The 17,004-nt window shown below is 45.5% G+C and overlaps 1 protein-coding gene across 3 annotated transcripts in view; it reads left to right on the forward strand.

Annotated features, from left to right (window-relative positions):
• The window catches only part of MATN2 (matrilin 2), a 165,532-nt gene that overhangs the window by 51,856 nt on the left and 96,672 nt on the right, over nucleotides 1-17,004 (forward strand). For all 3 annotated transcript variants that reach the window (XM_004047338.5, XM_004047339.5, XM_055348064.2), the window contains exon 3: nucleotides 9,837-10,406. In XM_004047338.5, the coding sequence (XP_004047386.4) occupies nucleotides 9,837-10,406 (570 nt within the window). The remainder of the gene's footprint in view (nucleotides 1-9,836; nucleotides 10,407-17,004) is intronic.

Here is a 17,004-nt window from a genome sequence, read left to right on the forward strand (position 1 = left end):
TCCATCCCTCAGAAACCCTTTCTGGGCCTGTCTGTGTTACTCAGCTTATTAACAGTTCCTCCCAGCATCGTATGCAGTGGTGTAGGGAGAACCATAAATGCCTCCAGAATTTGCAAAAATGTTTGGAAAATGTTACCAAGTGGGAAATGATTTGCTAATGAGTTCACAATATGTCTTAGACCCATTAAGTAATCCAGGGTGTCTCCCTAATATAGTAGAAGCAAGTTTTCAGAATATTCCCCAGCGGTTTTTTCAGAAAATGTGAATAGAGCACGACTGAGTCAAAGAAAGCCCTAGCTCATCAACTGCATTCTACAGTGTCAGGCCTCATGTGATGCCGCAGCTGGCGACTGACTAATAAGGGAATTGGAGAGGGGAGAATTGATTATTTCCTGGACAAGGACCATGGTGCCTTAATCAAGTGCCCTAAATGCAGGGGACTGCAGGGGAAGTTGCACTGTGGTAAAAAAAACAAATATAGTCTAAATTACATCTGAAGTAGCCTTTCAATTACCCTTAAGCACTGAGAGCTGGTCACAGTCTGGAGGCACACAGGGACAGAAGCACCTGAGGAGGCTCAGGGGCCGCATCTCAGGTGTCTGTGGACATGCCCCTGAGGGAGCACAGTGGTGGGTGGGATCCCAGTGCTGTGTCGCACGGTCGTCTTTGCTCTCAGTCCATCTGTCTCTCTGTCTCTCTTTGACAAGCCCATGTAGTTCAAGTCTCATAAATAAAATGCGTACAGCCGGGGTTCCCAAGCCCCATGCTGTGGACCGATCTCAGTCCGTGGCCTGTTAGGAACCAGGCCGCACAGCAGGAAATGAATGGCAGGTGAGCATTACCACCTGAGCTCCACCTCCTGTGAGATGAGTGGCGACATTCCGTTCTCACACAAGCGCAAACCCTATTGTGAATTGTGCATGCAAGGGATCTAGGTTGCACACTCCTTATGAAAATCTAACTAATGCCTGATGATCTGAGGTGAAACAGTCCCCCTCTTCCCCACTCTATCCCTGGAACATTTGTCTTCCATTAAACCAGTCCCTGGTACCAAAAAGGTTGGGGACTGCTGGCTTATCGGATGCAATTTCCTCGTATTCTGATGTGCTAGTTTTATATTCTTATAGTGGAGGATCCATACCGCTTTCACGGTTTTATGAGAAATATCTCTTACAATCTTTCTATTTGTTTTGCTCTGACCCCATGCCCACCTGGCAGCCCTCCGTCATGAATGCGGTTTTACCTGGAAGCTCATGTGCTGACCCTTCACTAGCCAGCCTTGTCTGCCTGCCCTTATTTCTCACTGAAAAAGAATGTTAGCCTTTATAGTCAGACGGTGTCTCATATGATTAGCTAGTTTACCTTTATTCATTTTTTCAGACATGGGTAAAATTGAGTACTTCAATCTTTGTTGCAGAGCACCAGGCTCTAAGACCAGGTTGGTAGAAGGATTCTATTTCATGTGCCAGTTCTGACAGATTGTTTATTGGTACTCAAAGTGCCATGTTGAAAGGATCCAGGCTGAGGGGGACAGGGCCAGAATTGATTAACAATGTCTGCCAGGGACTGAAAAAAATGGCATTGTTAAGCTTGCCTTAGAGCCTGAGACAGTCAACCATTCCCTCTCTCCTCTACCAAAAGGTAGTCAACCACTCCCTCACTGTCTTTCTCTCTCTCAGCACGTATCATTAGAGACCTCCTTCCAGACTGGCTTGATCTGTTTATATTTATCAACAACAGCACACTGTATCTTTTTGGTCTGCCTGCTTCATTGTATCCCATTATTATTTGTGTCCTTTTCACAGTCAGGAGTCTTTTCCTTCCTTTGTATTCCCAGGCCCTGGCATACAATAGGTATGTTGAATGACTGGCTCACAACCTAGGAGTTCTACCTAATTGTTCTGCATACAGGGAATCTACCTTATTAGGGTCAGTCATTTGCCTTGCTGAGATCCATACTACAGAGTTCCGTGGATCCTCTTGGTCTGTTCCATCTAGCAATAAAACGTACATTTTGCATGCCCTTTTTTTTTTCTTTCTTAAACTCCTGCTAGCTCATTATGATCATGGCTTGCTGTCTCTCTCTCTGTTCTTCTCTCATCATAAAACAGCTTTAATTTTTCTCCCCAGTGTCCCTTTGAAACTCTTGGTGAGCTAGTTTTTTCTCTGTCCCTTTAGGAAATTTTGATCATGTTTTTAATCATGCTTCATAGTGTTTTGGGTCACCCTTAGGTAATTTTTAAAATCCTCTGGTTATTCCTAGTTCTAAGAACAATTTTAGCTCTTGGCTTACTGCTACTCTGTCCAGCATTACCTTTGTCATAATTGTTGGTGATTTCAAGATCCACATGAATCATGAATCATCCTTTAATAGCTTTGAGATTCTTTTCTCCAATATTCTTGTCTTCCACCAGATCTCAGCCACTCACTTCTCTCTCTCTCTCTCTCTCTCTCTGTCTCTCTTTTTTTTGAGACGGAGCCTTGCTTTGTTGCCCAGATTGGAGTATAGTGGCACAATCTCGGCTCACTGCTACGTCTAGCCTCCCAGGTTCAAGCGATTCTCCGGCCTCAGCCTCCCAAGTAGCTGGGATAACAGGCGCCTGCCACCACGCCTGGCTAATATTTGTATTTTTAGTAGAGACGGAGTTTCACCATATTGGCCAGGCTGATCTCAAACTCCTAACCTCAAGTGATCCAACCGCCTTGGCCTCCCAAAGTGCGGGGATTACAGGCATGAGCTACTGCTCCCAGCTAGATTTCAGCCACCTTCTTCTCTTATCTTGACCCTATAATTACAGTAACTTTAATCCTGCCATAATCTCAGTTTAAACGTCCTATCTTCCCAGCTTACCTGTACTAGTATTCCAACTCCAACAATTCTGTGACCTTATCTGGACTTCCAGTTAATTGATCCTGCTATTTTTTCACTGTCTTTCACCTCAATTCCTCTATTTCCTGCTTCCCCAGCTTTAATTCCATAGGGAATCACTATAGTCACTGTCAACTACCTTTGCACCTTTCCTGATTCATCATTCTCGTTTGGCTACATGATAACCCTTGTTAAATTCAACTTTTACCAGCCTTCCCCCCATATCTGTGTAGCTGAATGTGGCTGTAGCAAAACATGCAACCACCTGGATTGGTCTCATGTAAATTTCATAATTGCAGCCTTTAAGTAGGCCTTTAATGTGGCCTGGAAATCATACTGTAGTTCCCTAATCCCTTCACTCTTCCACTGTCCTAGAAACTGTTACAGCTTTTTTTTCACTTGTATTATTACATTTTTCACGGTTCTCTTGTTAAGTGCCCACAAACCATCTGCTCGTGGGAACTTTGCTGGGAATTGATATGGAGCATCACATTTTCTGAAATCAATTTTCCTGGGTATTTGACTACTGTCCAGACTGTAGTCCTTCTATTCCCCACAGCCCCTCAAAGATCGGTGACCTCTCTCTTTCTGTCACACCTGTCCCATCCTTCATTCTCCCCCGGCCCTTGACCGTACTGAACTCTCCGTAAGCGCTTGTCGAGGAGTAAGAATGGGAACCATCAGTGGCTTGACTTACTGGGCTGCTGCTATCCAGGGAGGCAAGCATCTGTTTTCATCATATTTTTAAGTGTTTTTTTTTTTTTCAGCACTTCGCAGGAGGTAGGCAAGTTTGGGCCATAGCTTTCAGGCCCTGAGTCCAGGCAAGGAAAGAACTGACCCCAGAGAGCCAATCCAGCCCTGGTGCATCTTGAGTATTCTGGAAATGGCAGATCTAAAAGGACAAAATCATTTCATATTCATCATGAGTATAGCTTGGTGGTTAAGAGTGCAGACTACGGAGCCATCACGATGGGTTCAGATCCCAGCTCCTCTACTTCCTAGTGATAAAAGAAAAAACTCAACCAAATTAAATTTAAAGAAGTTTAACTGAGCAATGAACAATTTGTGAATCGGGCAGCACCCAGAATCACAGCAGATTCACAGAGACTCCAGTACAGCCACGTGGTGGAAGATTTTTAGACAAAAAAAGGGAAATGATGTACAGAAATCAAAAGTGAGGTACACAGCGGGTGGATTGGCTACAGGCTGGCATTTGTCTTATTTGAACACAGTTTGAACACTCAGTAGTGTATGAATGGTTGAAGTACGGCTGCTGGGATTGGCCAAGACTCAGCTATTGTTACAGGTGCATACTCCTAAGTTAGGTTTTCAATCTTGTCTACTTATTAAGCTTGGTTGCAGTTTTTCCACAAAGACTGAAATATAGAAGCATGGAGTCATTCTCAGGCCATATTTAGTTCACTTTTATACTAGATAGGAGAACTCAAGCAAGTTATCTAACCTCTCTAGACTCACTGTCCTCATCTATTAAAGAACAGTAACAACACCTACTTTCTAAGGTGTGTTCTTTCCTACTTTCTAAGGTGTGTGTGAAGAATAAACAAGCCAACACCTGTAAACCATTCAGAACAAGGCCTGGCACTAATTAAGTGCTCAGTAAATATTAGCTATAAATTACGATTATTTTCTCTTTTGAGTCTCACAACAGTATTGTAAGGTATTATTATCCCTATTTTGCAGAGGAAGAGACTGAGGGTCACACAGGTTAAGGAGAAGCTCAAGATCATTTGGACAGAAAGTGGCAGAGGCTGGGCTTGCATGGGATCATAGGACTCTAATACTGTTTCACTTAGGATTTCAGAGCCCCCTTTGGTCTCCAGATGAAATGATTTTACCCTTGTCATGGAGATTCATATTCATTCCTTCTCCAAATGTGTCCTAACTTCCCCATGCAGATGGCACCAAATATTTACAGTATGATTACACGGCCATGATTGAATTTAGCCAGAACGGGAGAGAGGCTGATTAGTGACAAGGCTGCAATCTTGAGAGGAGGAAGTAGTTCTGACATTGCACATTGTCATTCTGCTGGAGTAGGAATGTTGCTTAAAATTGTCCTGGCTCAGTTCCCTTTCTCTGGAAGAGTAAAAGACACTCATTTGCCCAATACATGGACTTTGGAGTCAAGCTGACAGTACTGGAAGAGCTGTTAACAGAGTCCAGATCATCACTTTATGGTTAGAGGGATGACGTTTTATTATGGGCCCACAAACTGTCCTCCAACTGTGGCTGAAAACCCTGTCATGAGAGGCCAGAAGGAAGATCATTGTATGTTCTTCTCCCAGGCCAAGGAGACAGGATGTCCTTCATCAGAACCAGTTGTCAGCATAAGAAGAACACACACCAAGGAAATCCATTTCCTGGAAACATCTCTCAACAGTTCCCATGTGGAGAAACTGTGAAGCTTTTCACAGCAAATGTTTTAGAGTGTTCCCAGGTATTTGCAAAGCTCCTATCATAATGCAGGCTGTACTGATAATTTCCTAAGGGTGCCTGCCATGAGACGATGGAAAGGGCATCAGATCTGACCATGGTGAGCCATGAGGGCCTTGCAGAGATAGAGTCAACTCTCTGGGCCTCAGTTTTCCTTACTGTAAAATGAGTGACTTGGACTCTGTTGGGACCCCTCGGCCTCTAAGATTCTACTAGTCTGTGATTCCATGAATCAAACTTCAGAAGTGGTTATGGTCCCTCATAAAATGGCAAAGATTTGGGTCCTAGAATCTATGACTCCATTAGCAGGACCACATCTCCTCTAGAACATTTTGGCTTCGTGCTTGTCATCATCTTTTTGTACTAACTGCGCTGATTCAATCTCTTTCACCTGAAGACTTGCTTCCACCAGAATTCCATTTAATTCCACAGATGTTGAATGAAGACTTTCTGTGTTTCCAACTGCATGCCTACAAAGATAAATGAGACTAGTTTCCTAACCTTGGGGAATTCCCAGTGAGATAGCAAGGTCAAGACTTTATAGAACTTCTTTTCTCCAGAGAGCTCTCTATTTCTTTGACCTGTGTGTGTCCCTAGACCAGTAATATTGACTTCACCAGGGAACTTGTTAGAAATGGAAACCTACAGAATCAGAAGCTCTGGGGTTGTGGTGCACTGGTCTTAGTTTTGTTCTGTTTTGTTTTGTTTTTGTTTTTGTTTTTGAGATGGAGTTCCACTCTTGTTGCCCAGGCTGGATGGAGCGCAATGGCATGATCTTGGCTCACAGCAACCTCCAGCTCCCAGGTTCAAGCGATTCTCCTGCCTCAGCCTCCTGAATAGCTGGGATTATGGGCATGCACCACCACACCCAGCTAATTTTGTATTATTATTATTATTTTTTTTTTTTAGTAGAGATGGGGTTTCTCCATGTTGGTCAGGCTGGTCTTGAACTCACAACCTCAGGTGATCCGCCTGCCTCGGCCTCCCAAAGTGCTGGGATTACAGGCATGAGCCACTGTGCGTTTGGCCTGGTCTTAGTTTTTAACAAGTCCTCTACAGAGTTGAGATGCACACTTGAGTTTGAGAACCATTGAACTAGCCCTTTCAGGGACAAGCTATGAGACTGTGGTTCTGAGCCCTCAAGGGACCCAAGGACACATTTTGAAGAAAATTCAGTTACTTGGGCTGCCAGGACTTGGTGTTTTCAACTCAGAATTACAGCTTTCTTGGAACCTCCAACAACATTTTGAACCTTTGTGGTGTTTTTGTACATGTGCAGGTGTTGTGGAAACTACCCATTTGTTTTGAAGGGAAAGAATCCAGTTTAGCACACAATTCTCCATGGAACTTCCAGGCTTCCCTTTAAATTGATTGTGATGCTTGGATAGATATTGACACCATGACTAAGACCCATAATAAAGGCCCAATCCAAGGAGGCTCTGCTACTTCCAAAGATCTCCAAAGGAAGAGAGTTCTCAGAGTGCGAGTCTTGTGTGAATTTCCCTCCCTTCAAAGGTGCCTTAATTAATATCCTCCTCCATGGCAGGGTCTAAGCCTGGCCCCTCTTCTCAGCAGGTAAAGATTATTGGGTCACATTCTCCCTGCAGTAAGTTCAGACATGAAGGGTCGGGCAGGTGTGGCTCTTGGAGAGGGCCTGCCTGAGTCTTGGGAATGCTCCCCCTTGTCCTCCTTCCTGGGATCTGCAGATCCATCATCTACTGGCCCAACCCAGGGCTGTATGCTAAACCACAGGAGCCTTCATGAAAATTAGAAAAGCACTCCTGCCTTTTTTTTTTTTTTTCTGAGATGGAGTCTTGCACTGTCACCTGGGCTGGAGTGCAGTGGCGCCATCTCAGCTCACTGCAACCTCCGCCTCCTGGGTTCAAGTGATTCTCCCGCCTCAGCCTCCCAAGTAGCTGGGACTACAGGTGCGTGCCACCATGCCTGACTAATTTTTTTGTATTTTTAGTAGAGATGGGGCTTCACCATGTTAGCCAAGATGGTCTCAATCTCCTGACCTTGTGATCCTCCCGCCTCGGCCTCCCAAAGTGCTGGGATTACAGGCGTGAGCCACTGCACCTGGCTGAAAAGCACCCCCCTTAAGGTGCCTCTTAGGGTGGACTCAGCCCCTGGGGCTCAGGGCTTGGCTGGATTTCAGTTCCTCTCACCTCCTTGAGCAGGTGCCTGTGTGCAGCACCAACCACACAGCCATAGCTGTAACCCTGCCCCTACCCAGCCTGGGGCTGGACACGAGTGAGGGCTGATGGAGGGGTGGGGAGAGCCTGTACATGCAGCCGGCACACGTCGGGAGTTCCCAAGTGCTGGATCCTTCATTATATCATTTCCTTAAATTCTTACAGCTGCCCAACGAGGTGGATATTGGTTGCACCTCTGTATATTTTTTTCTTTTTCTAAATTATGAAAGATTTCAAACTCTCAGTGCTCCCATGTTCTCATCTATGCAATGGGTATGATGCTTCTTGATCCTTTCTCAAAAACTTGTTCTGAAAATCAAATCACACCAAGTGACAAAGTGCTCTGGAAATGTTAGGTTTCATATAGATCTTATCGCTGAACCCTCAAAGGCTCACTTTCTGGGGCCTCTGTTTTGAGACACTCACCCCGGACTCACCCAGCCCTCAGGGTTATGCATGGGTATGTCAGAAGGTTGGTTTCTTGCCAGGCTACTGGTGTTTGTGGGTGCCTCCTCCCCTAAAATCATTAGACTTGTGAGGCGGCAAGGATGAGGTGTGTGTGCAGGCACTCAGGGACGAGTCACAGCCTGGCAAGCTGGCCTGGACAGGATGACTTCACGGGCCTTTCCCACTTCTCATTTTTATGACTAGCTTTACTGTTTCATTTTGGCTTTCTCTCTCTTTCTTGCAGCTGTGGTGATTAGGATTTAGGGCAAGCATTTGGGATCCCTTTTCTAATCCCTTTCAAATCCTGATTCAGCTGCAAAGTCCGGGAAGGGAGTAGAGAATGGGGGAGGAGGGACTCACCCTGGTGAAAGGCAGTAGCTCAGAATATCCGAGAAACTCCCAACAGGAATGCCCAGCCTCCACCCACTGAAGCTGGAGGCCTCTCATCTCATCCAATATCATCCTCGTACTAGAAACACAAAAGGGATGAGTTTGTCTATGGACTCAAACCTTTACAGTCTTCTTGCTTAGAAGCTTAAGGTATAATTATGGTAGTCATGGTGGTAAGGGACTTAACATTTGCCTTTTTCCAATTTAACTGTGTCCTTTGTTGAAATATTTCTTAGTCAGGTCCCCTTTTCTCCATTTCCACTACTGTCCTAGGATTAGATCTGAGTCACCTTCTCAATGAGATTAGTCCGGAAATTGTGTATACCATCCATCTTGCAAACCACTGCCAGACTCTGTTGACTTTTCATTATGTAACTTCCCTATGGGAGAGGTGAGTTACATAATATGATGCTAAGATGCCCCACACTGGTGGCATCATGTACATATTTCTCAGTCTGAAAGGAAAGGTCTTTTTAAACTGGCTTCAGGCCATCTGTCCAACTAATTCCTGCCTGCAACTCCTAGTATACCCTCTACTACAAGGTCTCATCACTTATTCTGTTACCCACCACATTCATTCCGTCTTGGGCTTTGGTTCATGTGATCCACTCCATGTGCTCCTTCTCTCTAATCTAAACACCATGCATCTATAAGGTCAGCTCACGTCTCATCTCCTTGACCCCAGCCCATTCATATCCCTATTCTCTTAGCAGCTATTGTCAGGACGACACAGTTTTCACGCCAGTTATTCTTTCATGGTTTTATTAGTTAATTCTCCCCAGGTAGATTGGAAGCTCCTTAACTTTGGACCTTGTCCTAAGCTTCTGTTATATTCTCTGCAGTGCCCAGCCAAGCTTATGTGTCATGCAGTAAAGAATAAAATAATTTTGACCCTGATCAGGTGTTTGGTTACATAAAAACTGCATTGGCAACTTTCTAGAAACTAATATATTCATTTATCTTGTAAAAAGGATTGCTATCTGATTATAGCCAGTAGTCATGATCTTCCAGCCATGCACAAATATACCCTTATAACTTTCATGAGCGGGGAGGAAAATTGATGAAGGAGGTTTCAAAGGTGATCATCAGCCCCAGGATTTCCAACAATAGCCAGTCTGCCCTGGGTCCTTAACTCTCTTTTCATGTTTTTATTCTTATTTTTATTTTTTTAATGCAGTCTCACTCTTGCTGCCCAGGCTGGAGTTCAATGGCACTCTCTTGGCTCACTGCAACCTGTGCTTGCTGGGTTCAAGTGATTCTCCTGCCTCAGCCTCTCGAGTAGCTGGGAATACAGGTGCCGCCACCACACCCGGCTAATTTTTGTATTTTTAGTAGAGACAGGGTTTTACAGTGTTGACCAGGCTGGTCTTGAATTCCTGACCTCAGGTGATCCACCCACCTTCCAAAGTGCTGGGATTACAGGTGTGAGCCACCACACCTGGCCTCTCTTCTAATGTATTTGACCTCTCCTCTTTCCCCAGAGAGTTCCTGTGAGAACAAGCGGGCAGACCTGGTTTTCATCATTGACAGCTCCCGCAGTGTCAACACCCATGACTATGCAAAGGTCAAGGAGTTCATCGTGGACATCTTGCAATTCTTGGACATTGGTCCTGATGTCACCCGAGTGGGCCTGCTCCAATATGGCAGCACTGTCAAGAATGAGTTCTCCCTCAAGACCTTCAAGAGGAAGTCCGAGGTGGAGCGTGCTGTCAAGAGGATGCGGCATCTGTCCACGGGCACCATGACGGGGCTGGCCATCCAGTATGCCCTGAACATCGCATTCTCAGAAGCAGAGGGGGCCCGGCCCCTGAGGGAGAATGTGCCACGGGTCATAATGATCGTGACGGATGGGAGACCTCAGGACTCCGTGGCCGAGGTGGCTGCTAAGGCACGGGACACGGGCATCCTAATCTTTGCCATTGGTGTGGGCCAGGTAGACTTCAACACCTTGAAGTCCATTGGGAGTGAGCCCCATGAGGACCATGTCTTCCTTGTGGCCAATTTCAGCCAGATTGAGACGCTGACCTCCGTGTTCCAGAAGAAGCTGTGCAGTAAGTCCTGCTCCTTTGTCACTCTTCTAGAGGAACCACTAGAATTCATTCATTCATCTTCAAGTGTTCATTCTGTGTTACTATGTCCCAGGTACTGTGCTGGCAATAGGTTTTCAGCAAAGGCCAAGATAAACACAACGTGCTCCAGGGGCTTACACTTTGGCCAAGGGACACATATTTTTATTTGTTTATCTTTTAGAGACAGGGTCATGCTCTGTCACCCAGGCTGTAGTGCAGTGGCATGATCACAGCTCACTGTAACCTCAAACTCCTGGGCTTAGGTGATCCTCTTGCCTTAGCCTCATGAGTAGCTGGGACTACAGGTGTGTACCACCATGCCTGGCTTATTTTTTAACTATTTGTAGAGACAAGGTTTCGCCATGTTGCCCAGGCTGATCTGAAACTCCTGGCTTCAAGCGATCCTCCTGCCTCAACCTCCCAAAGTGCTGGGATTACAGGCATGAGCACCCAGCTAAGACAGACATTAAATATATAATTATACAAATAAGTAACTATAGTTGTCACAGTGTAATGGAGGAAGAATTTAGGACATGAAGGAGTGTGCAACCCCAGGACCTTATCTAGGCCTGGATGCTCAGGGAGATTGCCCTGGGGAAGGGACACGTAAGCCCAAACCACAGAATGAGGAAGAGTAGATAGACAGAGTTTTTCTTCAGCACATGGAGCTGCCCTGGAATTCCCTAAGTTGGAATTCATGAGTTGGAGTATGGATAGGAATGGAAGGGCAGAAAAAGTAACATAATCTCTCCTTGGATGGTGTGGAATACCAAGGCATTTTTGCCCCATGGTGGTGCTGGCAGGGGATGTTTTCTCAGCTGACAAAGAGGTCCAGCGTATACAAAGGGGTCCTGGCAGCTCCCCACCTGGTAAGATTGTAGGGGCCACTCCTCACCTGCCAACTCTTTCTGCAGGAAGATGCCTCTCGGAGCCCCTGAGCTGCATTCTTCTGTGTTGGAAGCTTTCTTCCCTCTTTTGCTTTCTAACCCTCTTTTCCACAGGGCTTCTCTCTCCCTTCCTTCCCACGCACTTTCCAGTTATCTCTACTCCTGCTGCTGCCCCCACTCTTCTCAGCAGGTCAGCCTGCATTCTCCCCAGTTTCCTGCCTCGGCGGCTGCCTTTTTGTTCCTTCCTCCTCCGGGTGGGCAGGGGGCCAGCCGCCCAATCCAGGAAACTCGCATCCTGATTTGGTAAACAATGTCCCACCCTGACTTGTCCATTCCCAGTGGTCCCTGTCCCCTCCAGCTACCATGAATCTTTGGTGGGGAAATAAAAGGAAATAATCTATTTTTAAATATCTATTTGTAAATTATCTATATGTAAATATCTATTTGTAAAATGTAAAATATCTTTTCCTAGAGCAGAGTGGAGAATGAGCTTTAGAGCCAGACTCAGCACCAACTCCCCAGGAGAGGGCACCCAGGAGGGGGTTCTCAGAATGTGACATATTCTAGACCTCTAAGATATAGGCCCCAGGGAAGAACAATGTGCTTTTGATGTGTATTAAACAAAATCCCCTGCTGAGAACTAACTTCAAAAAGCACAGAGATCTCATTTGTTCTTGACTCCAGAATCAAAAGATTTACTTAAGAAATGAATGCCATGAAGAAAAAAAGAACCTTTTTCCTTGCAATGCCACCTGGAAAGTGTTCAGAAGTGCCATTTCCCTGGCACTGCAGAGGCTGTGTTGTTGTGGTGTGTTGTGGTCTAAGTCAGCTGGAACACTTCAATCAGCAGAACACACTGCAAACATTTTCAAGGTTTATGACTTTAAATGACTTCTGCAGAATTTATGTTTCCCCTTTCCTGAAAATATTAAAAGGGAAATTGGTTCTGTAACCATTTTGACAGTTTATTCATTTGTGTTGGAAAATTTTAATGGAGGGGTTCTTTTTATAAGCCTTCTGTATTTATCAGAAAATGGAAAGATAACATGATAAGGCTGAGGAGCTACACAATGGGACTGACCGCCCCCCTCCCCCTGCCCCCGCAATCCTGGTGTCGAATAGGATATACCAATGTGGACTTGTCTGTGGAAAAACCATCTCTGTGTGCTTTATGGCAAGGCAGCAAAATGAAAAGGCAGTTTGGACTTTTCCTCCCTTCATCTTCTTTGTTATAATCTGGAAGCTCTAAGAAAACATTAGCGTTATCCCACTTGTTCCTGTGCCTGAGAAATGAATCCCCTGTGAGTCCCCCCATCCACTCTGCAGGAGACAGGGCTGCTGTCTCTCACTGCACTGCACTGCCCGGCTTTGCTCAGCAGACTCAGCAGCCGTCTTGAAAGGTTGAAGAGGCCCCAGGGCCTCTTTATCAACTGCACGGTAAAGACTGTAGTAACTAACATTTATAAAGCACTTTCCCTTATGTTATCGCAGAAAGCCCCAGGAGGCAGGCAGCACACTCTTGCCACTCTCTTTTTACAGGTTAAGGAACTTGCTAAGTGAATCACCTGAAAAACAAATAGCCAAGAGATAGTTGGATGCTAATTCCAAACCTCTTGCTCATTTCACTCCTCTGCATGTTGGGAATTACAAATTCCTCTTTTAAGGTAAACCATTTTCTGGTGGCCACCTCCACAGTCCAGCCTGGCCAGGTAAACCTACTTTGCAATTGGCATTCACCTAAAATAGGTGAAACTCTGAAGGCAGCCTTCGTAGGAGGAAGAGGAGCTGACTCTAGTTGTACAAACTTGAGCAAATCCTTTGTGCTCTCTGAGCCTCAGTTGCCTCATCTGTAAAATGGGGATTTTATACGCAGAAAGTAGATGAGTGAACAGGTGTTGTAAATGGTAGAGCCCTATTCAGTGTGCACTGTGTTATGTATTATTACAATCAAATACACTGAGGACCGATGGGCTAGGCAGACGGCCTCAGTTTTGATCTGCACTCAAATGATCAGACAAAAATGGTGAGCATTTTCCAAGTTGCAGATGACATCTCTGAGGTTTGGGAAGTCTCATTTGTTCCTTAAACATTCGTTGAACCTGTAAACCAAAAAGTATCTGAGACAAGTCCCAATCAATGTAAAAGTTTATTTTGCCAAGGTTAAGGACATGCCTGGAGAAAAGGAACACAAAATCACAGGAACAATCTCTGGTCTGTGCCTTTTTCCAAAGATGATTTTGAGGGCTTCAGTATTTAAAAGGGAGAGAGGGAGGGCATGGTCACGTTACTGAATCCACATGTTGCAAGAGAAAAGGAGCAGGTAGGGGAACAGTCAATTATGTATTCCTCTAGTGCTCAGTAAATCAACACTTTACATAAGATAAGGTGAACATAGAGTAGCTACTTATGCAGATATTTAACCTTTTATCTGTAGCTATCTGCTTAGGAACAAAAGCAAAGGCAGTTTCTTGCATTACTCAGCTTTTAGCTTAATTTTTTTCCTTTTGGCATAGTGATTTGGGATCCTGAGATTTTATTTTCCTTTCACAAACTGTACCCCAATAATAGCTAATCTTGTCCTGTGCTAGGTACTTTCAAATACAGTATTCCATTTAATACTTAAAATAGCCGTTTGAGATAGGTACTATCATTATCTTTTTTTTTTTTCTTTCTAAGAGATAAGGTCTCACTATGTTGTCCAGGCTGGCCTCGAACTCCTGGGCTCAAGCAACCCTCTCACATCAGCCTCCCAAGTAGCTGGGACTACATGTCACTATACCTGGCTCTATTATCCCTATTTTACAGAACTGGAAATTGTCAGGGTCTGCCTGGGGGCTCCAGGAGAGCTTTAAAGATGAGGTGATACTAATAATCACTAACATTTCTTGATATTAATGTATGCATGTGTTGTTTCAGGCTATTAGTGTATGTTAACTCACTTTATTCACACAACAAACCTGTCAAGTAGATGCTCTTATAGTTCCCATTTTATGGAAGAGGAAATTGAGAACCAAAGAGGTTAAATAACTTGTCCAAGGTCACAAACCTGTAAGTGCTGGAGCTTGTTTTTTTGTTTTTATTTGTTTGTTCTATTTTGTTTTTTGAGATAGGGTCTCACTCTGTCACCCAGGCTAGAGTGCAGTGGCATGATGTCATAGCTTCATCATGATGATGATGGCTGGACATCATAGCTCACTGCCGCCTCAAAGTTCCATCCCAGCTTGGACTACAGGTGTGCGCCACCATGACTGAATAATTTTTATTTTTTTATTTTTTTAAAAAGAAACAATGTCTTACTATGTTGCCTAGGCTGGTCTTGAACTCCTGGGCTCAAGCAGCTCTCCTGCCTCTGCCTCCCAAAGTGCTGGGACTACAGACATGAGCCACTGTGCCTGGCCTGTAAGTGGTAGAGTTGAGACGTGAGCCTAGGCATTCTGCAGGCAGAACTGAAAATCAGTGCTGCATCTGCAGATTGGGACGGGTGGTGTCTGGGTATGATCCAGGCAGGACCTTTATCATACAGTGAGGAATTGATTAGACTCTGGAGCCAGACCTCGCTGGGTGAGAGTCCTGGCTTTTTCTCTTTGGCTGTCTGGCTGTACAATCTTGAGCACAGTGGAGGCTTTATACTTGCAGGCAGGGACTTCCCATACCAGCCACAGCAAGGGGAATCCTGAGGTTGCATTCTCAGGCCACCCTTGAGACCACCAGGGAGAGGCCAGGTGCCCTGTGAATTGAGGTCCTGTCTACAAGATGACCAAAACCCACACATCCTGGAGTCTGCCATTTTTGCCACCCAGTAAGAGAAAACATGGAATCTATGGGCTGAAAACGCTGTCCCGAGTGTTCTGGTGATTCTTGCCACCTGGGCGAGACTGCTTTTAATTAACCTCTAGGTGCTGACTTTATCAGCCTCATCTGGTATTTTGGAGCAGGGAGCCAGGCTGTTCCTACCCTAATAGCCCCACCCCACCCAGGCCAGGCACAATTTAAGGCCCTAATAGTATTCCTAGGACACACCCTTCACGAACTGGCCTGGGCAGTCTACACTGATGGCACCCCTTTGAGGTCCTGATGTGAAGTGGGGAGGCTGGACTGACTTCACAAACGTTGAGTCTACTGTGCCCAGTAATACAAGACCTCCAGCCCACCTCCCTACACTGACCACTCCTTTAGTCATTCATACAATCATTAAAAAAAGACTGTTCTTATTTCCTAGTCAACAAATCCAATCCCACCAATGACTTAGGCTGCTGATTAGTTATTCCTCCCCGCTGAACACAAGGCCTTGGCTGAGTGTAAACCCAGAGGGCCTTCTGATAAATGAGGCTCATAGGACTGTTTCCAGCAGGCCAGTGGAGGAGGCAAGGCTGTGGTCTCCCCTTGGCTCTCACCGCAAAGGCCCATCCCACAGAGGGCAAGGCATGAGGCCTGGATGCTCTGAAAGTCACTCAGCACTCACCCACAGCATTCTACAGATGGGAAAGTTTTATTCTAGTTTAGTGAAGGTGTTTGAGATTCTTTTGGTTGAAAGTGTCAGGAATTCCATTTTTTTCTAAAAGTTGGGGGAGTGCATTATATTATCCATGGAAATAAGGATGGCAGTTGTGAGGGTCCTGCTTTCACTGCATCTCCCCTCCACTCCTCTCCTTCTCCAGTCCACAGTCAGGAAGCATGGCCCCACCAGCCCCTGAGGCTCACTTGTTCTCAGTTTGAGCCTCCTTTTATTCAGTTCTGGTTCCTAAATGCCAGTAAAGGACTCTGATTGTCAAACCCTGTACCAACCAACAGTGGCCAGGAGTGGGACTACCTCAGACCACCACGGCAGCTCCCCGATGCAAGGTGTCTGGAGTGAGAAGGAAGGGCAGTTTCTAGAAAAACCAGGTACCAGATTAAATAATAGGTGTCTGTACTGAGGTCCCTAGAGGCTGTCCATGCCTTTACTCTACAGGTAAAGAAATAGCCTACAAGAGCTACCTGATTTCCCAGAACTTCCCTCACTTGTTCGAGGTAGAGGGGAACTAGAGCACAGTCTTCTAGCTCCCAATCCAGTGCCTTTTCCATTACACCAAGTTATAATCTTTTAGTTCCAGTTTCTCTTATGGCACATGGCCAAAATAAGCCTTAGTAACAAGCTGTCACTCTGAAACCCAATGCAATAGTTCTTTTAATTCCCCCTCCCCACTAACTTTTTTTTTTTTTTTTTTTTTTGAGATGGAGTCACTCTCTGTCACCCAGGCTGGAGTGCAGTGGCGCGACCTCAGCTCACTGCAACCTCTGCCTCCCGGTTTCAAGCAATTCTCCTGCCTCAGCCTCCCAAGTAGCTGAGCCCACCACCATGCCTAGCTTATTTTTATGTTTTTAGTAGAGATGGGATTTTGCCATGTTGGCCAGGCTGGTCTCAAACTCCTGGACTCAAGTGATCTGCTCACCTCAGCCTCCCAAAGTGCTGGTATTACAGGCATGAGCCACCATGCCTGGCCTAATTTCCGCATTTGATAGGTGAAGAAAGTGGAGTTCAGAGAAACCAAGTCATTTGCACAAGGTCATAGGGAGTGGCGAAGCTGAGCCTTCAGGCGGTCTATTTCCAGTAGTCATCCTCTCCCCACGATGCTGCCTGCTGCCCGCCAGATATTTTCTCTGCCTCACATCTCCTGTCTTCTTATTTTGTCTGTTAGGGTCTCACCAAGAAG

Source organism: Gorilla gorilla, chromosome 7 (genome assembly GCF_029281585.2).
Source record: "Gorilla gorilla gorilla isolate KB3781 chromosome 7, NHGRI_mGorGor1-v2.1_pri, whole genome shotgun sequence".
NCBI lineage: Eukaryota > Metazoa > Chordata > Mammalia > Primates > Hominidae > Gorilla > Gorilla gorilla.